The sequence below is a fragment of the Triticum dicoccoides genome, chromosome 4A, assembly GCF_002162155.2.
Source record: "Triticum dicoccoides isolate Atlit2015 ecotype Zavitan chromosome 4A, WEW_v2.0, whole genome shotgun sequence".
NCBI classification, from domain to species: Eukaryota; Viridiplantae; Streptophyta; class Magnoliopsida; order Poales; family Poaceae; genus Triticum; species Triticum dicoccoides.
Window position 1 is genome coordinate 702,372,981 of NC_041386.1, and position 25,727 is coordinate 702,398,707.

A 25,727-nucleotide genomic window follows, 5' to 3' on the forward strand; every position below is an offset into this window, starting at 1 on the left:
TGACTGACTGACAGACATACGCGGGCGAGGCGGCGGAACCGGAGCCGGGGCCCCGACGAGATGGGGGACTTCAACGTGGCGCTGGTGATCGTGGCGGCGGTGGTCAGCGTCCTCGTCCTGCTCGTCAGCGTCTACCTGCTCGTCAACTACCAGCACCCCGACGACGCCAACCAGGCCTGGTTCCCCAAGCTCGTCGTCGTGCTCGGCATCACCGTCGCCGTCCTCTCCATCCTCATGCTCCCCGCCGACGTCGCCAACCGCCAGGCCTGCAGGCGGGCCGTCTACAGCGGCGCCTGCGCCCTCACCCTCCCCATGAAGACGCTCTGGCTCGTCGTCTACATCGCCGACGCCGTCCTCGTCTTCCTCGTCATCCCCTTCGCCATGTTCTACTACGAGGGCGACCAGGACAAGTAATTTTCGATTCCTCTTCTGCCTTCCTTCCTTCCTTCCGCGTTCGGCTTGCTTCGCTGACTGGATAGATCCGCCTGCGTCCAGGTCCGTCGGGAAGAGGCTCAAGAGCGCCCTCATCTGGGTCGTCGCCTCCGCCGTCGTCTGCGGCCTCGTCCTCGGCATCCTATACGGTGCGGATCGCCCTTGACTTTTGTCTGCCTGAACCCATTTGTTTTGCTCTGCTCTGCTCACCCTTAATCTTCTTCGAGAGAGTTTGAACGATTTGAGCTTCAAATGTGGCCCTGCTCACCTGAATCTCGAGGTGTTGCTCTTGTAAATTGGAGGAGCCTCGAGCTTCAAAGCTTTCACGTTTTTCATCCATGAGCAGTCAATGCTGTATAGCCAGATCTGAAATTGCTACTGTTTTCATTAGTCGATTCATCCTTCCTCTGCGTATCTAGTGGTGCCCGTTCTTAGACCTCTGAATTGTCTACTCTCACCACTTGTTTTGCTGTCCTAGGTTGCAGCTTATACATCTGGACTGGTTAATCCTACCTGTGTTTGTCTATTGCCCATTGGACCTCTGAATTGTGTTTTTCACATCTTGTTTTGTTGTACCAGGCAGTAGGCTTTACATTTTGACTGTTTAGTATTCACCGTAGGAAACATAGAGACCTACCTGTGTATGTCCAGTGCCCATTGGACCTCTGAATTGTGTTTTTCACATCTTGTTTTGTTGTACTAGGCAGTAGGCTTTACATTTTAGACTGTTTAGTATTCACCGTAGGAAACATAGAGAACTACACATCATTTTGTCCATGTCATTTTCGCAATGGTGGGCAGTGTCCATGTTTCTTCATCACATCACATAGAACTTACTTCATGTTACTACTGGCCAGGCTTCATTCCTGGTTCATCCTTGCTGTGTGTATCTATCTTTTACCCATTTAGGCTCCTGAATTTTCTACTGCACCCACTTGTTTTCTTGTCCTAGGTTGCAGCTTATACGTTTGGACCTCTTAGTTTCAACCACCTAGGGAACGTAGACAACAGCATTTCATTTTGTCCTGCTCATTTGGCACATCTCCATGTTTCTTGGTCACATCACATAGACCCTTCATGCTTGTACCTGCATGGGATGAATTGTACCTCCATTGATGTGAACTTCTTACAATGCGTGATGTTTCACTTTATACCTCTCGTGATGTTAACTTCTTACTAATCCGTGATGTCTTGACTTTACCTGACTGCACTTCCACTTTGTTCCTTCAGCACTTATTGGTAAAGTGGACTTCACTGTCAGGCACCTCTCTTCATCTGTCCAGGCATTTCCAAACCCAAACCAGTTCAGTGCATTCACAAGTGGCCAACCTTGCATCGCCCCATTGACCCGCCAGGTTAACCCGCTGATGGAATTATGCTTTCCTGTGTTTCACTTCATCCAGCTCATCATTTCATATTTTTCATCTGGCGACTGACTTGTTTTATGGTTTCTTTCTTCAGTGTTCAGCTAATACTGCACCTCCTAACTCCCAAACAACTTGGACAATGCGCGCTACATTCCCCGAATACGTGGTTGCCCTTGCTACCATTGTTGGATCTGTGCTCTTCACAGTGAGTTTTACTTCAATGTTTACAATTAGGTTGATCACTGTTTTTTGTAGAGCTAGCATCTGATAGGTTAGTTTGTACTTTTGTTTGTTTCTTGGACAAAGCTGTACTTTTCTCCAATTGTTTAACTGCTGCATGCAATCATGCTGGCCTCTTTCTGTACAGTTCTGGCTTGGCATATGTTAACAACTCTGTTTATTTTATAGATATTTGGTGGTGTTGGCATTGCTTGCCTTCCATTGAGTCTTATATTCTCGTTTGTCCGGCGTCCAAAGGCTGTCATCACACGCTCACAGTATATAAAGGTGTGTATACTGTATAGTCTCATATGCTTTATTTTAGTTCTGAAGACTGTTTGCCTCAACTGATTACAGAGAAAGTTTCTGTTTCATGTAATTATTGTTTGATTTAGATATCGATCTGACCTTGAGGTTGAAAATGTTTCCTTCAGGAAGCTACTGAATTAGGTAAGAAGGCCAAGGAATTGAAGAAGGCAGCGGAAGCCCTTCACCAAGAAGAGAGAAGTGGGAACAAAGGCAGAAAATGGCGCAAAAACGTGAAGGCTGTCGAGAAGGTATGCTTGCCCTTCAAATGGATGATATGCTTTGAAGCTTTAGTTGTATTCGTATGAACCATTCTCTTTAATATATTGTACATCTTTCTGTGATGTTCTGTTATGCTATTAACTAATATCATGTTTAACTTCCCATCGTAATCATTAGGAGTTGTTACTTTTGGAAAATGACATGAATGCTCTAGAAGAGATGTACCCTCAAGGAGAGAAGGTAACTACTCGTGAATTCTTATATTCATTGTTTTTTATGGTTGTCACTTACTCTTGTCTTGACATCCATTATGGTGCAGGCAGAGGCTACCTGGGCTTTTACAGTGCTTGCTTACATTGGGAAACTCATATTCGGCATTGTTGGGTAAGTGTAAATATGTATCTGAACTGTACATTCATTCAGTCTAACGTATTTGCAGTTTGGTTCGTCTGACAATGATTTATGTTCTTAGGTTAATTGTATCGATTGCTTGGGTTGCACATATTATCATATACTTGTTGGTTGATCCTCCTCTATCTTCTTTCCTGAATGAGATCTTCATAAAGCTGGACAGTGTTTGGGGTACATTTCTGATCCTTGATATTGTTCTGAACTCATCCAGTTATCCTCTTTATGAGAATAAACCGGTTAATCATTTGTTTTTTGTACCAGGTCTGCTTGGGACTGCTGCTTTTGCATTCTTCTGCTTCTATCTCCTCATCGCAGTGATTGCTGGGGAAATGATGCTTGGCCTGAAATTAGTTTTCATCACCATTCACCCAATGAAGTAGTTGACTGTTCCATGACACTCTTTCCTTTGCAGTGTCCTTTTTTTTTTACATTTACTAACAACCATTTAACTTGTTTCAGATGGGGAGGAACTTTGATGAATTCGTTCCTGTTTAATGTAGGACTGATCCTACTCTGTTCCATCAGGTATGTTGCCAAGGTCTTCTTTTAGAAGTCAAATGTCTTATTGTAGGTTCTGATGAAATGTTTGAAGGCTGTAACTTTACAAGAATTAAAAAAGGTAGTGGAGATATGTGGCAGATCTAAAGAAGTCGTTTTCAGAAAGCATCAGGACAGTAGTTTCTGTTATCAGTCAGTAATAATGCATTCATTTAGCAAGAACCTAACTTGGGCCTATGTTCTGTTACATTAGATGAATAATGGCCTCTGCATGAACGTGAATTTGATGTTCTTTAAGAAGTCCTCTCTATTGAATTTCCATGCTTGTGTTTTATGCAGTGTGATTCAGTTCTGCGCCACAGCTTTTGCGTACTACGCACAAGCAACTGCAGCTCAGGAGATCTTTGGCCACACGCTGCAGTCTCTTCGTGGAATTAAGTATCTCTACAAGTAAGTCTTGAGCCAGCATGCAGTCAGTAGAACTATCAACCTGGTTGCTTGAATAGTTGAATCTATATCGCTGTAGACACCATAATCCCAGAGTTTTGTATTCATACTGCTATTGAACATCTGAATATGCAGGTACAATGTTTTCCAGTACGGCTTTGTTGCCCTTGCCATACTCACCCTCTTCTACTATGCACTTTTTGTAAGTCCTTTTTTGAATTACTCAGCAAATTCTGTAAAAGTTGAGCTTATTTTAATCACCATAATCTTTGTCCAGGGATGGCGAAAGAGGAAACCGACAGGAAGATTCCAGCTCTCAAGTTAATTTTCGGTTTGCTCTGTAAGCAAAGCCTGACAAATTCAACATCATATTTGTTCCTGAGTGATAGTTTGGTTAGCGATGTATATGATCTTCAAACCGCTTTCTGGAAGAGTTGGGGAGTTTTCATGGTTGTAAATTAGCGGCGGCGAAAATCTTGGAAGATGGAAACACCCACGGACACGGATGTTAAAGTAGAAGAACCTAGTTTCCTTTGTAACGTACACATTCCCTGTCTTGGTTCTTTTCTGTATTATTGTTTTATGATCATCGATCGGCTGATGTTATTATTGAAGTTTGATTGGTCTGCGAGAGAGATGTTCTGTGTGCCCCTTTGTTGTTCCTTTGCAGTTATGAGTTAAATTAGTCCAGTTCTTTTCTTTTGTATATATCATTCCGTGATTACCATGCAAACTTGTACTCCCTCCGTCCCAAAATAAGTGTTTTAACTCTAGTACAACTTTGTATCAAAATAAGTGTCTCCAACTTTGTACTAAAGTTAAGACACTTATTTTGGAATGGAGGGAGTAGATTGTACGTATCAGGGATGGCTTGTCTTGATCGTCTATTGTTGTCTATCTGTCTTTCTGGAAATTGCACTTTGCTTTTCTTTTAAAACTTTACATCTCTGCTGTTTGCGTGTCTGATCACTATTTACCTTGATTTCTGTATTGACAAGTGCTGATACGGCAAGACAACTTGCAAAACAAAGAGTAGATAAACTTGCAAAGGCTGCTGGGCAGGGTTTGGTACGTGGGATAATCACAAACGCATTTGGGAATTGTAATTACACAGAATTATTGATTCATAATCTGTAAAAGCAAAATGGAGCAAGCGCAAGCTTTACCATGTGAAATGCGAGTGAGCACAAAAGTTGTATCTTCATACTAACTGCTTTGAGCAAAAAAAAAAAAAAGTATGGCTTCATTCATCCAACACACTTTGAGCACCAAAAACGCTCTCATATTAACGCTCTTATATTATGGGACGGAGGGAGTATGTCTTTGCTAGTGACGTGAGAGTTTAGAAGAAACATATAGAGGTAGAGCGAACAATAATGAATAGTCAAAACTTTAGTCAACTTAGCAGCTCAGAAGGTGTGATGCTGCTGAATGGTGTCTAGCTCATGAGGAGTTAACTAGCATAACCATAATAATGGAATAAATGCATGAAGGAATTCATCATACGTTGTTGATGCGGGCATTAAGCTCAAATGGATCGGTATCTGGTTTTCCTAAGTCAAAGTATTATGCAAATAAACTCTGTAAATCAGCAGAGGTACTAGTTAGACTATCTGAATGTGAAGAACAATCACTTCCCTCGGTTCATTTCTCGTATGTACCATACTGTGATTACAATATAAACTTCTCGTATGTTTCATACCGTCTTGATCATCTATATTTGCATGCCTTCCTAGAATTGCAGTTCGCGTCTAAGCTGTAAACTATGATTATATGCTGATCATGCACCAGACTTGCAGAGTTAACAGAGATTGCATTGTTCTCAATGGGGCAAAAAGTCTGTCAGAGAATCAGGTTCATGATGTTTGGCCTGCAGCAACACACTTTCCTATCAAATTTTCATGGTTTCTTAGCAGGCACATACGCGCCGCCGCTCCGGACTTTGTCCACAATTTATTCCAGTTTCTTCTAAAATCTCAACTCATCGGCAAGAGAACACATGAAATGTTTAGTAATGATTCTATAGTCATAACCCGATGACCAATGGAAGCAACATAGAAAAGGTGCATACGGTTTAGAGATATATAAAGACAGAGTGGGCAATGCTTAAAACTTCGGTCAAATTAGCGTGTGATAAGTGTGATGCTGTCGAATGGCATGTAGTTCATAATGAGTAACAGTGTGTTAGTAAAAGATATAAAGTTTCAAAAGAAAACAGAGGGCTGGCACCCCAAGGATCTGGATGTAATTTCTTTGATTGATTTGGGTATGTTGTATCATTGGACTTCCCTAATGTAGTTCTAGGGTCCTTTACGCAAAAAAAGAATAGCTAGCAGATCCTCAAACCAACTAATCTAGTAATCTCTCAAAAATTAGTGTTTCACCTTCAAAAGTTCTCTTCTCTAGCTTACTTTTCTCTAGAAGAGTGCAAACTAAATAAAAATGGGGTGATTGTTCCCCTCCCCCACTTCGATGTTGATGTAGTGTTAATGTAGTGAGTAGTGGATTGTTTAATTGTATTATGTATGATGTTAATGTTGTACCGTTGATCTGTTTATGCAATGAGCTAGTTTAAATTTGTGTTTGAAATGAGTGTGTGCATAGAGTTATGCCATTGGAGTCCAAAGATATGTAAGTTTTGTTTGTTCATTTTTCTTGCTTGCTTCATTTCTTGCATTATGTTGTCCTGTGATGTCTGCTTGCGAGATGGGATTGCCCGCATGTTGTACCAAGAATTTGGGATGAGGCCATTAACTTTGTCCCATTGTTTGTTGGAGTTGAATGGGAAACCCAAGTAGGAAACCCTCTTTCAAGATCTCAAGAACTCAACTAAGAAGAACAAGAACAATGATGAGAGAAGGTCCCACCAATCTATTGGATTGAATGATGATGATGACCAAGGTGGAGGGGTGGCAAGAGTTGAGACCAAAACAAAGAGTAGTAGACACTTGAGGGGGAAGAATTCGGAGAGAAACATTGTTGATCACATAGTTCTTCATTTTCTTTAGTAATTTCATAGTCCATTGTTTTTTCATCATCGAGAGAAGATCAATTATTTTCATTTATTTATTTTTATTAATTTTCAGCCATTTGGCTCTCTTTCATCGTTCATTACTTTTGTTACTCAGTCTATAAACTTGCCTTCTCACTATTTTGTGCATTATAATTCTTCATTTATATGTCGTCATTCTCTCTCCCGCAAGGCGATTAGACATTTTTTGCCTCCCGTCGGCGCTGCCACGGATCGACATCGTCTTCTCTGGCCTTAGGGCCATGGAGGCGTGGTGGATCCCGGTACTTGTCGACGGGAGAGCACCTACATTGCTTTTAGGTGTTCTTTTGTGTTCATTTAGGGTTCGTGTCCTGTTTAGGAAAATGAATCGGCAGCGGCTCTCTGAAGTTGGAATATGGTTGTCCCTGCCTAGCGTTCATTCTGGAGGTGCGTCTAGCGTCTTCGGAGGGTGTGTGGAGATGTGTCTCAGATGGATCTCATGTGATTCGATCGGCAGTTGTGTTTCATGGATCCACTTGGATCCAGTCTTAGTTCGTCTATGCTCGTGTGTCTTCAGTTTGGAACCTTTTGGTTTACGCTTCTTTTCATCGAAGGAGGTCGCTGTTCTGGTGCGTTGGTCCTATTGGCCTTAGCACGACGACTTCCCGGATGTCTACTACAACAAGGTTTGCCCAGCTCCAGTGAGGAAGATGCGATTACGGCAGCGCGCCTTCGACTCGCTCTTGTGCTTGTAGTCGTTGGTAGGTGGTCTACAGACCTGGATGTAATTTTTAGTTCTAGTGTTCTTTGTACTGCCTTGACAGATGATGAATAGATCGGAAGTTGTTCTCGCAAAAAATGTCTTCATTATGTATCCTGCAGTTGTCATGTTTCATTCTTATTTCATTCTCCCATCCATCAATATTGTGGTAGCTTTTCCTCATTGTTATTATTTCACTCATATCATTGCCCTTTATTCAGTGTATTGTTTGCTATGCCTATTCGTATCTATGTTCCGGTTAGACTACTACAGTAGAGGCTTTATTTTTTGTATAAGCTATTCTTCGGTCTGCCTGATATATACCAAAATGTTGGTGGAATTATGGTCTTTGGGTACCTATTTAATATTTTCGGTGTTCATTTTCTGATGTTCTGCCGTAATCTAGGATTGTTCATATTTCCTAGATAACATCGTGATAATTTGCCAGTATTAGTGTTAAGCCAGTGAAAATTCGGTCTAGATAGTTTAGTCATGATCTTTCAGTTAGTTTATTTTTGTAGCTATCTACAAGTGTTTGGGTTTTTTCATTTATTTAGATAACCTTACAAGGTGGGTGCCTCTAGTCCAGTTCTGATTGTCAAGATAACTCAACAAGGTGTTGCCAAATGTCGCGTCGCTTGTGGTATGTGGGTATTTCTCATGAATGTGTTCTTGTCAAGAGTGTGTTTATTTTCTTCTTTCTAAAACCATGCGTGATGTAGCTTTTTCCTAGTTTTCTCTTGGCAGTCCTTCCGGTTACACACAGTGCAAATGTTAATCTAGTACACGAGGCTGGTGCCTTAGTTGTTTACACAAAAGGACTAGGTCTTAGCACATACCAGTCCAACCGTGCATGGTTTGTCTACTAGACCGGGAAAAGTATATATCAAAACAAGCCTTGTCTCCGCTTCATATAAAGCGCTCAGCATGTCCATACAACAAGTTCAATTGATAGAAAAGTAAAAGTAAGTTATTTGGGGCAACAACACAGACATGCCATGAAACAAATAAGTAGAAAATGGCACCAAGCAGCTGGTAGAGTGGCTATGTGGTAGGGCAAGACAGCGCAATGCTCGCGTCCATCATGCTGCCAAGCCGGTCCTGATCACACGTCCTAGAGAGCGATTGTCCTTGCTGGAAAAGGCCAGAAATTTGAATACAACATCAGTGGCCTGCTGTAAGAAAACCAGCTCAATAACCATCTTATTGTGCATCGTCCAAATGGTCAGTTCATTGCTGCGAACACTAACTAGAAGAGGCGTCTCTCTTCCTCCCGGTATAGTTGGCCCGAGTTGAGAAACCCAGCCAGGCTAAGGCCTCCAAATTAAGCCCCACCACCTCAAAGAAAATGGGCAGCATGGAAATTGAGAAAGTTATGTGTCCTAGTCCCCGGGACACCACAAAAGAGGCATAAACCATCCCCAGGCACATTCCACTTGATGACCTCCATCCCAGATGGAAGATGATCCCGCAGAAGCTGCCACACAAAGATCTTGGTCTCTAGAGGTAAGGGCGATGTCCACAAAGGTCCAATGGGAAAAAGAGACCAGCCCCCCTTTTGTTCACCACCTAACTAAAATTCGCATTGAGCGGAATAAGTTGGTAAGTTTTGTGAATTTATTTTCTTTTTATCTTATTTACATTCTCTGCTAGTTTTTTTGTTTGCTTTTTATGTAGTTAGTTTCAGTTTATCAGTGTCTAGGTATCCATGCTACCATCTAAGTGCATGTGTGGTCGGACGATTTTACTGCTGTTGTCTTTGTTTTTGTTGTTCTCTTTGCTTTTCCAAAGACTACATCCACTCATATTGTGAGTCCATTCATCAGTTAATTTTGTTTTGAGTGTTCTAAATCCATGCTCGGTCTTCTCTAATTCTGCTCAAGGTACTAACCTAATTATCTTTATTCTTTCAGTGTCAGTGTGAAACACTAACCAAGTTATCTTCATTTTTTTCAGTTTCATGATTATTTTTCACTCTTTCATCCTTAAGTTTGTCTCGCAAGCTACAACTTAAGATACTAAACATATTATCTGCACTCCTTAACCTTAGCTTTCAGTTCAATTTTATCCAAACTGTGAAAGCATTACAACGTGATCCTTCTCAAAATTTATGTGTGGACTTGTAACCTAGTCTCCCCACTTTTCTCTTCCTCCTGTATAAGATAGAGATTGAAGTTGGATCTCTTTTGGGACTTCTCCCTCCTTGCCTTGTCCTCCCGCTCCTCTACACAGTTGCCTTTCGTTGCGTCCTGTGTTATGCTATTCATTCCACAGTTGGACATAAAAATTGTCTGAGACCAAATAAAATTCAGATATAAGAAAATATGATACAATCATCTCGGCGAGTGCACTATGAAATCAGGCCCCAAGCAAACACACGAACAAGTGGCACTGCATTCCATTGTGATTGGGACGGCCATCAGTGACCTACCGCACGGGGTCGTTGGAGGAGAGTAGCGTAAGGGTGTTGCGGTCGCTGCCGATCTCCCTTGCGTGCACCATCTGCAGTCTTTGAGACATAGAACTATATAATTTCTGGGACCACGCGCGGTTCTAGCATGATGCATCATATGCAAGCGTACTGATTAGAGTAATCATAAGCACGCACGCTATATCTCACTCAAATAAACGACCAAATTTTTAATCTCAACAAATAGGGTTAAAACAACAAGCAAATTAGCACCCGTTCATGTTTAATCTATAATACTAAAACTCCATCAAAACACAAGTAGAAAAAACTCACAACCTTCTTACTAAACTCGCATGCTATTTATAAAAGCTAACCTAAAAGATATCGCGCCAACTAGCTAGCCATCATGCTGATGCATTATGCAATGTAGTCCTCATCAAGAAACTCTGTCAAAGGCTGTTGCAGCGCCTTCATTACAGCCTCCCACCCAGCATGTGTAGGGTGTGTCTGGTCCCAGTAGAACGTCTTGTCGGGATTTTCGCATAGGTCGTAGAGGCGCTTCCCTGAATGGCTACGCTCTCCACAGAACCCTCCCTCACCGGTACTCTCGCAGCATGGGGTCAGCTTGCCATCGAAATCCTTGGACTGATCCGATCCTCCATCTGCATGCACAAAATATATATGCATGGTTACATAATCGAATCCATACATAAGGAACACGATTTGGCTTACAACATCAACGCGCATATATGTGTAGTTACCAGGGGCGTGATTGACGATGTCAGTGAAAGCAGTGTAGAGGTCCAGAATGTGAACGTTGTCCCTTACATCGATCATTTGCTTTAGATACTTGTTGTGCACGGACGCGCCATAATTGCCGAGAAGGTCGCATGTGGTGTAGTTGTTCGAACTAGTGTGCAAAGGTGTGCAACCAATGGGATGCAAATTGTCTACTAGCACCTTTCTCACACCAAGCATCTGCAGTTGCGCCACATTATCTAGGATCTCAGTCGCCGCGTTTCCGATGTAAGTATCGAGCTGCATGCAGGAGAAGTAAATTAGTAAGGTGGAGATCAGTATAATTAATTGACTTTAATTTGTATGTGCGAGTATGCTAGGTACTACTTACATCATCGAAGCTTGTGTAGAAGCCGGTCTCAATGTCGGAGTCGCTCATGTAGTCATTGCCGGAGATGGCGATGAGCGCGACGGAGTGGTGAAGCTGATGTGTTGAGATGACCCCGTCGTTGACAAGCCTCTTGAAAGTTTGAACCTGTGCGGCAAGGGTCGGCACCTTCTTGGTCTTCACCTTGAAGACACCAGCGCCCCCAAAAGCAAAGGTCATGCCAGATGAGTCACAAGATTGATCTGATGTGAGCTCGTACGCTGGAGGGGCTTCATTGAGGCCCAACATCCTTGCTGCAAGGACAAGGCAGTAGATAGAAACGATTATTTTGGATGCATGCACCTTGATGTATATACTTGAATAACATATGAGTACATCGTACCGATAAAATCTGATTGCATCCTGTAGTTGGAGAAGCGCCCGGCCAAAACAGGAGACGTAGCATAATGAGTGTTGAGATAGGAGCCGTATGGGTAGCTCCATTGACGTGATGTCTTTTCACCAATGTTGTTCGGAACATTGCCGTTGTCGACAAAGTCGTCCCCGAAGACAAACATGCTCGACCATTGGTTCTTGGGCCGCCGTGAGGAAGGTGTGACTCGGGCCTCCACACGAGCAGCTGCAACATAGATCGATCATGTCAGTACGTCCTGCGTGCATGCTGCTGGAAGGAACATGAAGAACCGGGCAAGATAGAACTTGAAGTGATCGCTAGCAACAGATATGATCTACTAAAAGGAAGACATGGCGGCACGCTAGCAACAAACATCCAAAAGGAAGACATGGCAGCAAGTAGTATGTAATCCGTGCATACCAGCAAAGACGACGACGAGGAGGAGAAGACACGCAACAGCCCGAGGAAGCTTCATGGCCGTGAAGCCTGCGGGGGCAGCCGTCCGGCGCCCGGCGAGGAAGGAGATGATGGGAAGGGAGGGAGATGGGGATGGGGATGGGGTCGTGGCGTGGGCGTAGGGCTATATTTATAGGAGGAAGTATGCACGTGTACCTTTCCTGCTCCTGTTAACTTCGATTCAAACTTCTTACCTCGGACGATCAACTTGGAGGGATCATGTCTTTCACCGACCTAATCTCGTTGACGTTCCATGCATGCATCCTCACGATTCTCTTAACCTCCTCACGTACTCATCCCGGTCTTCTTTTATCTGCCCATAACGAAATTTCTGCCCATTGTTCCTTCTAGATGGTCGCCCCATTCTCCAACCAACACGACACCACAGGAGTGGCCCCCGTCATTGTTCTTGGATGGTCCCAATTCATCGAGAATCTAAATCCCCTTAAGCAGGGCGGCGCCCTCCACCGTCAACTGTTGGAGCTGACTCTCTCCAACTCCCTTCTTCTCTCACGGCTGTTTCACACAACCCACACACACACACGAGATAATGGAGAAGACGATATTTGGTGAGCTGCCGTATCACACAGCCAAGCCCTTTTCTTCTCTCTATTCTCTTGACTGCTAAACAAATATGCTCTGTTTAAGTACACAAACGCACGCACTAACCAGCCGCTACTCTCGGCAACAGACTCCCACTAACCCATGCATGCACTAACGCACTACCCATGACTATCTTACTCCTGGAATCTCTCCAGCGGCCACACGACTCGGCCATGCAACTGAATACTTATGCATGCTAACAAACTAATGATGACTCAGCCAGATCAGCCGGCTCAACTTGGCCATGCAGCTCGTCACGCTTCACCTGCTCACTGCTCGCCGCTTCACACGACGTTGCCGCGTCACACGGCACTACCGCACCGCATCACACGGTCGGATGGCATCTCGCTGCAGCAATGACTTTGCCGGAACAGTCCTAAGCTAAACTACATGCAAGACTGAAATAAACATGGAGATACAAAATATCAAGATTAAAGCTAACATCAACTGCTCGCTAAATTGATAGCGCAGCGATGTCGGATAAGTAGTTCTTGTTGGGGCTGATCGGAGCAGCTCCTTCTTCCTCTTGCAGCTCACAAGGGACACACAGAAACACAAGTATTTTGGTGGCCGCTGCTCTTGAGTAAATAGGCAATTTTTAGATTAATTTAATCCTAGAAATAATCATGAACATGGTATTGACAGAATTAACGACCTGCTGATTACGATCTAAATAAGCACATACTACACAAACAGTAGGTTAGTACGGCTAACACAGAATAAACATGAGAGGGATAAGCGAGTTATAGCCTCCGATCGGCCAGGCAGAGGCCGCGGGAGCGGCGGTGGCTGCATCGGCGTCCTCGACAGCCTTCTTCTCGGCCGCGAGCTTCTCAGTGGCAAGACGAGCGGCTCGGTTGACTAAGACATGGTGATGACGAAGACGTAGCTGAAGCAGTGGATCAGTGGCGAGCAGTCCCGTAGTCGCTTCCCAAAAACCTAATAGCCCATCTCCCGTACAGGATCTGAAGAGGCGGGTTAGGAGACCTGCTCTCCCTTCAACCGTGTACGCGGTAGACGGGATGAACCAGCCGGTGGCAGCAGCAGCAATGGAACGCCTGGATGTGACAGCTAGGATTGGCAGACGTCCCACAAATATATGCGCAACCGTGTGGAGAGACGTGGGCTGAGCCCACGTCCGAGTCGGTAACAACCCATGATCTGATGTCTCAGATCGTGGTCCGCCTGTAAATGACTCTTCGTTCCTGACCGGCAAAAATAAGCGCATAGATGTAAGCTCAGCTCGTCGTGGCGGGCGGTGGAGGAGGAGGAGTGTGCGAGGGCCTCTTCTCTTCTCAAGTTCCAATAACACGTGGAAGAGAACCCCTTATAAGGAGGTCCAACTCCTCTTCAACTAGCAAGGTGGGACTAAACCTCCCACCACCCCTATTGCCATATTACCCACATGGGCCCTTAGAGATTTTCAGAAATTGTTAGATGGGCCCTAGGCCCACCGTAAGATTTCAACAATCCCCCACCAGATCTCAAGGGCCTATATTGTCCTTTGTTCCAAACACTATTTTGATATACCAGTATTTCAGTGGAAACCTGTTAAGGTTGATCTCCACCTAGAGCAATTAGCTATGCTCCTTCACAACTGAACAATGGACTATGTCTTGAATTCTCAGTTTAGCATAAAGAAGTTTCACCACATGTCTTACTAGTACTAGACAGCCAAAGGCTGACCCCTCGGGTGGAGCACATTAGTCACACTCCTGGCCTATTCATGAGCTTGCTAGAAATTAACCCAATCTCATAGACTGTGACCAGCAGTCGGGCTCATATAGGTGTGTTACTCCAAAGATCGCTCTGTAGGATAGCATCTTGCTTACATAAGGTTTGGAACACATTAAGACAATAGTCATCCTACCATACAATATTGAGAGGATCGCATCTCCAACGGAGTGGGTTAGTAAAGTTACTCTCCTCAGTTCACCACTGGCTCGTTTTTTTAGGTCCTACATCACGGGATCTCCGATCACATAGGTTGGTTTACCACCATGTCAACTCATGTGGGTCTCATACCCATCTCCCTCGATGCATTGTCTATCACAACACATGATAGCCCTTTAGTAAAGGGATCTGTCAGATTCTTAGCCATTTGTACATAATCCAAAGCTATTACTCCGGAGTTTCTTAACTTTCTGCCAGCTTTTAATCTTATTCTTATGTGTTTGCTGAACTTCATGTTGTCCTTTGAAGTCTTCACCTTGGCAATAACAGTCTAATTGTCACAGTTCATAAGGATAGCCGGAACCAGCTTCTCAACCAATGGCAAGTCCATCAAAAGATATTGAAGTCATTATGCCTCAACACTAGACGTGTCTAATGTTGTTCTACTTCCATTGTCGATCTCGTTAAGATCGTTTGCTTGCAAGACATCCAGGAAACACCGCCACCTCCAAGAGTAAGCATATACCCACTTGTGTCCTTCATCTCATCAGCATCGGATATCCAATTCGCATCACTATACCCTTCAAGTACTGACGGGTATCCAGTATAGTGAAGTCCATAGTTCATAGCACCTTTTAGATAGCGTATAACTCTTTCAATAGCATACCAATGTACATCATCTGGTTTGGAAACAAACAGGCTCAGTTTGCTCACAGCAAATGCGACGTCAGGCCTCGTTGCGCTCGCTAGGTGCATGAGTGAACCAATGATTTGAGAGAATCTCAATTAGTCATTAGTCGTGACTTTGAACTTTCGAATCAACATAGTAGAATCATATGGTGTTTTAGATGGTTTGCAGTCCGAATATCCAAAACGACTCAACATAATGGGATTGCAAAAGTGTTAATTCCACCCTCATCATTTCTCAGTAGTTTGATGTTCAAGATAATATCAGCCACACCAAGGTCTTTCATCTCAAAGTTCTGGTATAGAAACGACTTGACCTTCTAAATGACTTTGAGGTTGGATCTAAATATCAGTATGTCATCAACATACAAGCACAATATAACTCCTTCACCACCACCATGGTGATAGCATACATATTTGTCAGCTTCATTAATAACAAAGCCGACAGATGTCAGAGTTGTATTAAATTTCTCATGCCATTGCTTAGGTGCTTGTTTCAAGCCATATAAAGATTTCAGCAACCTACACACCTTTCCTTCCTGGCCATCTATCATAAAGCCATCTGGCTGTTGCGTGTAGATTTCCTTGTCTAACTCTTCGTTTAGGTAAGCCGTCTTAACACCCATCAGGTGGACGAGAAAACCATGCGGCCGCCAATGAGAGTAATACTAGAATGGTGGTCAGTCTGGCCACAGGTGAACAAGTATCGAACAAATCTTCCTTTTCTTTCTGGGCATAGCCCTTGGCCACAAGCCTAGCCTTGTACTTTTCAATCGTACCGTCGGGTCTAAGCTTCTTTTTGAACACCCACTTACATCCCAATTGTTTACAACCATAGAGACGTTCAGTAATCTCCCATGTCTCGTTAGCCATGATGGAATCCATCTCGCTACGGACCACATCCTTCCAGTAGTCAGCTTCTGGAGAGGCATACACTTCTAAAATAGAAGTGGGAGTATCATTCACGTGGTAATCATCACCAAAGGTCTTTGCAGTCCTTTGTCTCTTGCCCCTACCAAGGGTTTCCTCGTCATCCTCATCAGGATTCTTATCATGTGTGTGTTCATAATATTCCATAGGAATGGAACGCTTAGGAGTCTCCTCAGATTCCTGTCTAGAAGTGCTTTGCATATCTCTCATAGGAAAAATATCCTCGAAGAATGTAGCATCCATAGACTCCATAATTGTACCGACCTTCTGGGCAGGTACCTTAGATTTCACTACTAGAAATCTATATCAAACGCTATTCTTAGCGGAGCCCAAATTAACGCAGTCCATGGTCTTTGGTCCAAGCTTACGCTTTTTGGGGATCGGCAAATTGACTTTCGCCAAACAACCCCAAGTATGCAAGTACGAGAGTGTTGTCCTTCTCTTCGCCCATTTCTCATAGGAAGTGATCTCATTATCCTTTGTCAGAACTTTATTCAGGACATAACATGATGTCAATATAGCCTCCCTCCACCATGCCTTGAATAAACCAATGTATCTAACATGGCATTAACCAAATCAGTTAGAGTACGGTTTTTCCGCTCGGCAACCCCGTTTGACTAGGGCGAATAGAGAGGCGTCCTCTCATGAATAATACTGTGTTCACTACAAAAAGAATCAAAATCACTCGAGAAGTACTCTCCATCACGAATGATCAGACTCGTTTAATTTTCTTTTCTAGTTGATTCTCAACTTCTGCCTTATAGATTTTAAAGTAGTGTAGAGCCTCATCTTTAGTATTTAAGAATACACGTAGCAATATCTAGTGGAATCATCTATCAATGCCATGAAGTATTTCTTTTCACCTTTAGTCAACACACCATCCATCTCACAAAGATCAGAATGTATGAGTTCTAATGGCGCCAAGTGCCTCTCCTTCGTAGCCTTGTGAGGCTTGCGAGGTTGCTTAGCTTGCACACACAAAAGGCACTTAGAACCTTTGGCTAAAATGAAACTCGGGATTAGCTAGCTGTGTCATAACACCAAAACTAATGTGACAAAGACGTGAATGCCAAACTTCAGATTCATTAACACTCGAATGAATATTGTTAACGACTTTATTACAAAAATCTGCGAGGGAAGGTGGAACATCCCTCTGCACTCATAACCTTTTCCAACAAAGAGTCCATATTTCGTAACAACTAATTTATTAGACTCGAAGGCCAACTTAAACACTTCTCTACATAGAAGGGAGCCACTAATGAGGTTCTTCTTGATGGCGGGGACATGCTGCACGTTCTTCAGCTGCACGATCCTTCCCGAAGTAAACTTCAGATCGACCGTGCCAACACCATGAACAAAAGCACTCATACCATTCCCCCATCAATACAGATCTGTGGCCTGTGACCTGGGAAGAAGAAAACAATGAAATCTCAGCACACACACATGAACACCTGCACCTGTGTGCACCCACCAATCGGTGGACTGAAACACTGAAAAAAAAGTAAATAAATTACCGTACCGAGATGTACCATTCTCATTGTTGCCCACAATCATGTTGACAGACTTGATGTCCTGCCCTAGCTTCTTGTACTTGTTTGGGCACTTGTTGGCCCCAAAATAATAATTAGAAAATGCGTTTTTTTGTTTCCGAGAGGCATGGACGTGCCTCTTGAGGAAGTAAAACCGTGCCTCTCGAGGAAGAAAAACCATGCGTGTCACGGAAAAAATACACATTTTCCGGCAGGACTCTTTTTGTTGCCGAAAAGCTAAGAAAGACCCTCATATACACTAATGTTGTACTTATACAACAATTATACATATTTTTATACATTATCAATGATATAACAACTCATCATCATCATAATGATATAATAACTCATCATCATTGTAGTGATATAATAACTCATCATCATTATCATAAGTTAACCACTACTAGCTGATTGTTATCATTAGGTAAATAACTTTCGAGCACATGACAAGTACTATGACCTTGTCCTCTTGAAAGTGCAATCATGCCCTTAATCATATTTTGATGTTGATGACAACACATATGCTAGGGACTAATCATGTTTATCAAGTATATCTTAGGATTATGTCTCAAAGACCGTGTGCATGGATCATGACTAGGGACAAAAAGCATATAACTCAAGAATGGAGATACAAGATATTGACTTCATTTATGGTTTGTTCTTGAGTATAGGGATCCCGCACTATTAAGAGGGGGTCGTTGGATCTAGTGAAAAACTTGCTCAAAAGCCACTTTTTCTATACCTTGCCTTCGGACGTCTGGTGTTCTACGGGCGTCCGGTCCCTCTTGATTGCCCGGGCGTCCGGCCACTCCCGGACGTCCGGCCACTTCCAGATGTCCGGTGTTCCTTTACAGAAGCATTTTTACGGATGTCCGGAACTCTCCGGACATCCGACACTTTCACAATAGAAGCATTTTTACGGACGTCCGGACTCTCCGGTCGTCCGTGCTCCGGATGTCCGGCCCAGCTCGGACGTCCGTATCCTGTACACTGGGTTGTGGCTCACATTTTCACAGCGGCCGGTCGTCCGATGACTGTCGGACGTCTGAACCTATTTGTGCCTCCGGACGTCCGACGTTCTCCGGACGTCCGGCCCATCCTGTACACTTATGTTTCTCCAAACGGTCACTTTTACCCACCACCTATATATATACCTTTCCCTTCCACGGGATAGGGTTGACCATTCACTTTGAGCCTATCAAGAACACTCCTCACTCTCTCTCTCATTCATCCACACCAAATCCTAGATTCCCAAGTGTTCTAGGAGCATTTGAGAGAAGTTCTCCAATCAAGTGATAGATCCACTCCTTCCCCTTCTTTGCACCAAAGGAATTCGTGACTTGAGCAAGTTTTGAGCTTTTCCCCATTGTTCTTGTTACTCTTGGAGGTTGGAGACTCCTAGGCGGTAGGAGTCATTCGGAGAGGAGTCGAACTTTGTGATTACCCTCGGAAAAGTTTGTGAGGGTTTGGAGACCACCCCAAGGTCTACCACTAGTGGTTGAGAAACGCCTCCGTGGTGTTGTCTCAAAGGGAGAATAGGGTGAGCCTTCGTGGCGTTGGTGTGCCTTCGTGGTAACATCCACCTCTCTAACGGTGACTAGCTTCCCTCCAAGGAAGTAAAACATCGGCATACATCCTCGTCTCCCGGAGTTGCGGTTATTCCTAACCCTAACTCTCTACTTGTGGTTACTTGTCTCTTTACACTTACGTACATTATATTGTGCTTGCCTACTTACGTGTTTGTGTTGTTTGCTTAGTACTTTATGCTCACGTGCAATTGTTAGGCTCATCTTCATATTCTGCATTATTGCCTAAAATTCCCAAGTAATAATTAAAATTTGTAATTGTACCTATTCACCCCCTCTAGGTCCATCTCGATCCTTTCACCTCTCTCTTATGTAAAACAGAACAAAACAGAAAAAACCTCCATCTCCATGATCAAGCATAGAGATCCACCGGTCACCAATTTGTGGCCTACACTCATTCACAATTTGCCTCCATCCTTGAATTTTGAGGCATCCATTTGGTTGATGTTCAGTCGTGTATGTATATTTGAAAATGTTCCTCAAAGGGCAAACAATTGTCATTAAGGATGGCAATGGGTCGGGTTTGGATCGGATTGAACAATATCAAATTCATATCCATGAAGACAGTCTTTGCCCGCCCATGAAAAATTCATGGGTGAAAAATTGTATCCATGTCCAAACCCGATGGATATCTATACCCAATGGATATCCATTGGGTCCTCTTGAGACATATAAATAAGACATAAAACAATGTTAACATAAGCTCTTCGATTCTTCACCTCGTGTCGGGCTAGGCTTCACTTATGGTAAACATCAACTTATGGTAAATCAACGTCCACTAACAACCTAAGATCATTTAGTATTTTTCTAATAGATGAGAAAGACGAGTCATTTAACAAGGAGATAAAAATAAGGGAAGGGGCATTGGAGTATGTTACGAAGGGGATTGAATGCCAACTAATAAAAGTTACGATGAGGATTGTGTAATTTATTTTGCATGTTTTAGATAACAAAGTGTAAAATTGAAGTGGGACATGTGACTGTGGGGTAGGGATAGCAGATTTTTGCCCATTAAGTCATACTATCGGGTCGGGTTTGGGTATACCCAGGGGTACAAGATTATATCCATGCCCTACCCATGAGCAATCAGGTCGGATTTGGGTGCCGTCCATGGGCACAAAATCATATTCAAACCATATCCATTCGGGTCGGATATCCATGGATATCCATGTCCATGGGTAAAATTGCCATCCTTATTTGTCATCTCATCTTCGACACCCATCAGCGGAGGCACAACAACATTTGGGAGCTTATGTTGACGAACACCATAGTAACATAGTTAGCAATGTAGATTACTTAAGATGAATGTATGAAAAGATGTACTAGTGATACAATAGTAAAAAAATCTTACGATGATATTTCTATGGATGTTAGCATCGTTCAACTTGTGGACTAGTGATATGTTTCTTGTAGTATTTTGGCCAGCTCCATAGAGGCTCTTAAAAGGCATAACATCATTAACAAAGGAGATAAGAGAATTCTTATCATCCCAAGTTAGTTCTGAGCCAACAGTATAATAGTTCTCTTTTACTATCTTTCGTGTATTTCTTGAACGTAGAAAATAAGTTGTTAGTTATAAATAAACAAGTTCAATAGGGGTGAATAACAACCATTTTTAAATAAGACTATATATTATTTAACAAATTTGTTTGACAAACTCACATGGAGGTGCAATTGGAATCATGTCCAGATCCACTCAAATGTCTTTATCATGTCGAGGATCAGTGACTGGATCATACCGAGAAATGCCAACATCGAATGTTATTCTCGTACTCTCCTCAAATCCGTAAGCCTTGCATAATCCTCTCCAATTTGCACAACCAAAATATGTGTGACCTACTTCATTGCAGAGCTTAGCCTAAAAAATGAAACCATGTTTCATCTTAAGGTAAGCTTTCTTCGTATCCACTTTTACACGCCATCGGAACAGATCTTCTCTAGGACATACCGTCTTGCATAACAGGGGATGCACTAGTCGATTATAAAAAAGGGGAATTACATAAAGCAAAAATCTTAGGCCATGCTTAATTAAGAAGAAATATGTGCCGATTAAGTTATATACCATAAGATATTCGAAGGCCTTCTTAAGTGTGAGGGAGAAGCACCTATCATTTTCCAAGTAGGATTGTCACAGATACCCCCATCGTCGTAACAACCATTGCACTCAGGGATCCTATCATTGTCAACAATTTGCCGTGTTCATAATTGAACGATTAAAAGTCTACAACAAATAAAAGAAAGTCAACATATAGATCATTATTCATCATGGGTTGACTTTCCGTTTGTCGAGTCTCCCTTAAACAACTCTCATCTCTCAAGTGGTCATGTATATGGTGCACACTCCCTCACTAGTATTTCGATTGTTGGTGATGGTCGCTTCTCCTTCTTCCTCGAGTGCATTAACAAATGGTCTGGCACAAGGAGAACAAGGAAAAGCGACCCCCAAGACAATTGTCGGGATCCTTCCCTCAAGAATTTCGATCTACACTAATAATAATAATGTTGGTGTATATATGGTAGACACTCCCTCACTAATATTTCGACCAACGGTGATGGTTGCTACTCCTCCTTTCCCTAGTGCATTCCCAAAAGGTCTAGCACAAGGAAAAGAAGGAGAAGCGACCCCCATGACAATAGTCGGGATCATTCCTCCAAGAACATCAATCTATCACATAGGGAGCCCCATCAGACTAAAAGTCAACCCTAAGCATCGATCAACTTTACATATTGTAGAATGTACATAAAACGAATGTACAATCATTTTTCGCTGCCTTGGCAGCATTATCATAAATCATCATTTTTCGCTAAGGTGGCAGAGTTTTCTTTCTGTTATCTTTTTCCTAGTATAGGTACTCCTATCAATACTAGAACTACTCTTAGTTACTCCTATGGTAGGACACTCGATATATACAACTTTGTAGCACAAGTCATGTCGGAATCCACGAACCCTATCATTATTTAGCAACTAATAATCTAGGAAAAGGCACTTTTTCTGCAAAACATAGGAAAAACTGAAAACCTGAAGAAAAAAACTACCTAAAAACCAAAAATGCGTACATAATTTTCTTTCTATGAAATTCAGAGAAAGCGGCCAACATGCATTATGTGGCGGTGGTTGGACATACCACTTAGCGTGCCCTCGGACCACCCAAAGTGACCTATGAGGTCCCCGCAAGTGACCTATGAGTTTCCTATTGGCCGCTCATTGCGGCAAAACTGCTGGCGCTTTGCACAAGGCAAGCGACCTAGCGACGCTTTTTGGGCTGGCTCACTTATGTAGATAGCTTAGGAACTGGCCATTCCGGTTTAATGAACCTTCTGGAAGGTTCCCTGAACCAGGTTTTTGTTTCTTTTATCGTTATCCACCTTTTCCACTTTCTTGTTTATTTTATCATTTTTTGTTTCTTTTCCATTTGATTCGTTTTTTGTTTCTATAACTTTTTCACGTTTATTTATTTTTTCAAAACATGTTCACATTTTTACAAAATGTCAAGGATTTTTCAAGACAGGAATGAAATGTTTCGATTTTTTCAACAAAGCAAATAAATGTTTAAAATTGTTTCATAATTTCTAAAGATGCATGGGAGTCTTAAAAAAGTTTGTGTTTTTTAAATTTTGACCAAAATATCAAATATGTTTATGTTTACGTATATTGTTCAAAAAATCAGGAAATATTTTGGAATTTCGAAAAATGTTCATATTTTCCTAAAAACTGTGCAAAATATTAAAAATTGTCCCTGTTTTAAAATGATGTTCGGGTTTTCAAAAAATGTTCAGTAATTTCAAAAAATGTTTCACTTTGTGAAAATTGTTCAACAATTCAAAATATGTTACCATTATCAAAAATGTCCAGAATATTAAATACTGTCTCACAAATTCAATTAATATTCTTGCTTTCAAAAAATGTTCAGAAATTTCAACAAAACAATCAAGCTTCTCAAAAATTATTCAACGATTCAAAAACGTTCCAATAATCAATTTTTTTCTAAATAAACAATAATTGTTCAAGGTTTTATAACATGTTCAGGAATTTCAAAAAATGATTCCACATTTCAAAATTGTTCCAATTATCCAAGAACATGCCTCAAAATTCAATAAATATTCGAGGTTTCAGCAAATTCTAACGAAATTCTGTTGAAAAATGTTCACGCCATTTATTTTATTTTTGAAATTTGAAAATTTGTCCTAGTTGTTAAAATAATTATCGGATTTTCAAACATTGCGTGTTTAAAAAAAATACAATTTTCAAGGAAAGTTAGGAAAACTTCAAAAAGCTTTCTGGATTCTGCATTGGAAGTAATTCCTATACTAGCATGCTCCCCTTTTGAAACCAATTCTTGTTAGCTCCACTTGTTAGCTGCTCTTCGACACAAGATGAAGGTCCAGAGTTTGAATCCGAGCGAGACTTGCGCGTTTCCTTGTTTTTAACATTGCTGCACTACTGTACACGCAAACGCACGCTCGCTACAGCGCGCTATTGGGTCGGCCCAGTTGGGGGGGGGGGTGTCCGTGCGTGCGTTATGTGGCTATTTGATGTAAAATGCGTCAAATAGGAGCTCCTATTTAGTTACTCTCGTGGAAGGCGGATACTATATGGCGGGTAGGGTGCCCCCTAGGGCCGCCATAGCGCGCACCCCCGAGCTTCCCTGCGTGCTTTACTGGGCCACCCACATGGGCCGCGAGGTCCCCCACTGTTTTTTTTATGTTTTTTTTCTGTTATGTTTTTTCACTTTTTTTCGATTTTTTGTTGCTTCTTCATCTCTGTTTTTTCTTCTGTATTTCCTCTTTTCTTGTTTTTGTGATACTTTAATATCTTGAACATTTTTTTGTGCACTGAATTAAAAAAATGTTCATCTAATCAAAAAACAATCATCACATTCAAATATTTCTACATCATATTCAAAAAGTGTTCATCCAGCTTTCAAAAAGCTCATCCGATTTTCAAAAGTGTTCTTGAATTGAGAATTTGTTCATCAACTTTAAAAATGAAAAATTTCAACTTATTCAAAATATTCATCATATTCAAACGTGGATCACCCTAATTTTAAGAAATGTTCATCAAATTGAAAAAATGTTCATCCTTTTTCAAAAATTGCATCCGTTTTTTTCTTCTGAAAATGTTCCTGAATTGCATCCGTTTTACTGGTGCTCGAACAGTTGTTACGAGCGCATGCAGTGGCTTAAAAAATTTCCCTGGCATGAGACACCGTCTAAAGATAAAATGTGGAAGTTAGCGATGAAACCGCCAAGTTGGTTGATTCCATGTGTTGAACTGTTAATTGGTTAATTGGTTAGCACCCCACTTTATTTTGTCTAATAACAGACAACATGATGTTTTCAGATTATAGGTTCTTTTCTTCTGTCAAACCTATGTACTGAAATGTTAGCCTGACACAATTATTTTGGTTCACCAAGATTTCTGCACACCATCGGAGTCCTTGGGCTGTTTGAAATGCTCTGCTTTTCAGTTGTACCGTGGGATGTGGCCTTGTATTTGAACTGTACATGCTTCACTTGTTGGAATCAAAATTTGAATTCTTGCACTTTGAGTGCAGTGTCTTTACATCTGTAATATGAGCTACAATGAACGAATCCGCCGCTACTCTGAGTCATACGACGGGCACTCTAAAGGTGCACCTGGGAGTGTGTCTTAGTTGTAAATTGTCTTCAAGATCCTCACAAATTTGAGAGTAGAATCCGCTGCAACGTCATCCATGTAATTTATGGACACCCTGCTCCATGGGACATAATCATTTCCACTTTTGCCGGGCTTCTTCTCAATGGGCATATGATGGATTCAACGGATCATTTTTATATTGATTTTTCATGGTTTGTCCGTGGGCATAACGAGACGCACCTCCAGACCACCAATTGCCCACATTCTAAAATTTATTCTAAATTTCAGTTTACTGTAAAATTTCAGAGCATAAGCAAGAAAACAGATCAAAAGTTCAGTAATGTCGAAGGGCCATTGGCCGATCTTTATTAAGTTCAGTAGTATCAAAAGTTCAGTAATGAGTGCATGTACACTTATAACCGGATGAGCAACATAAGTAATCCTGACAGATGTATATGTTCTAGAGATATATAGAAACAGAGTGGACAAATATTTGAAACATGGTTACATTAGCAGCACGATAAGTGTGATGCCGCTGAATGGTGTGCAACTCATGAGGACTTAACAATTTTCCCAGGTTGGCTAGCTATGCATAATCTTCAGTTGTTCACATGCTAATTTCATGAGGGTGGTTTCAGTTTTTTTTTTTTGCTATTCTCTGCAAAACCTGCAACGCCAGCATGTAATACTGAAATTTAGCATCGAAGAAGTACCCTGGGATGCGACACCATCTGAAGATCGAAAACGGAGAATTCAGCGAGAATACTGACAAGCTGGTGGACTCCATCTGTGTTGATTGATTATATTGTTTTGCAACCCACTTTGGTTCATCTCAATAACAG

The 25,727-nt window shown here is 42.0% G+C and overlaps 2 protein-coding genes across 2 annotated transcripts; one reads left to right on the forward strand and one right to left on the reverse strand.

The window, feature by feature from the left end:
* The first annotated feature begins 6 nt into the window (after positions 1–6).
* Positions 7–4,610, forward strand: LOC119288022 (LIMR family protein Os06g0128200-like). Its single transcript, XM_037567638.1, has 14 exons — positions 7–410; positions 496–581; positions 1,663–1,787; positions 1,894–2,004; positions 2,208–2,306; positions 2,453–2,575; positions 2,724–2,786; positions 2,866–2,930; positions 3,019–3,128; positions 3,219–3,333; positions 3,417–3,482; positions 3,795–3,905; positions 4,038–4,104; positions 4,180–4,610. The coding sequence occupies exons 1-14, from the start codon at positions 61–63 to the stop codon at positions 4,225–4,227; spliced, it is 1,539 nt and encodes a 512-aa protein (XP_037423535.1). The 5' UTR covers positions 7–60; the 3' UTR covers positions 4,228–4,610.
* A 5,715-nt stretch (positions 4,611–10,325) lies between these two features.
* LOC119289776 (GDSL esterase/lipase At3g09930-like) lies at positions 10,326–12,489 on the reverse strand. The gene is made up of 5 exons (XM_037568997.1): positions 12,005–12,489; positions 11,573–11,809; positions 11,194–11,483; positions 10,826–11,102; positions 10,326–10,726 (listed from the first exon to the last, which is right to left on the reverse strand). The coding sequence occupies exons 1-5, from the start codon at positions 12,057–12,059 to the stop codon at positions 10,482–10,484; spliced, it is 1,104 nt and encodes a 367-aa protein (XP_037424894.1). The 5' UTR covers positions 12,060–12,489; the 3' UTR covers positions 10,326–10,481.
* Positions 12,490–25,727: the final 13,238 nt, after the last annotated feature.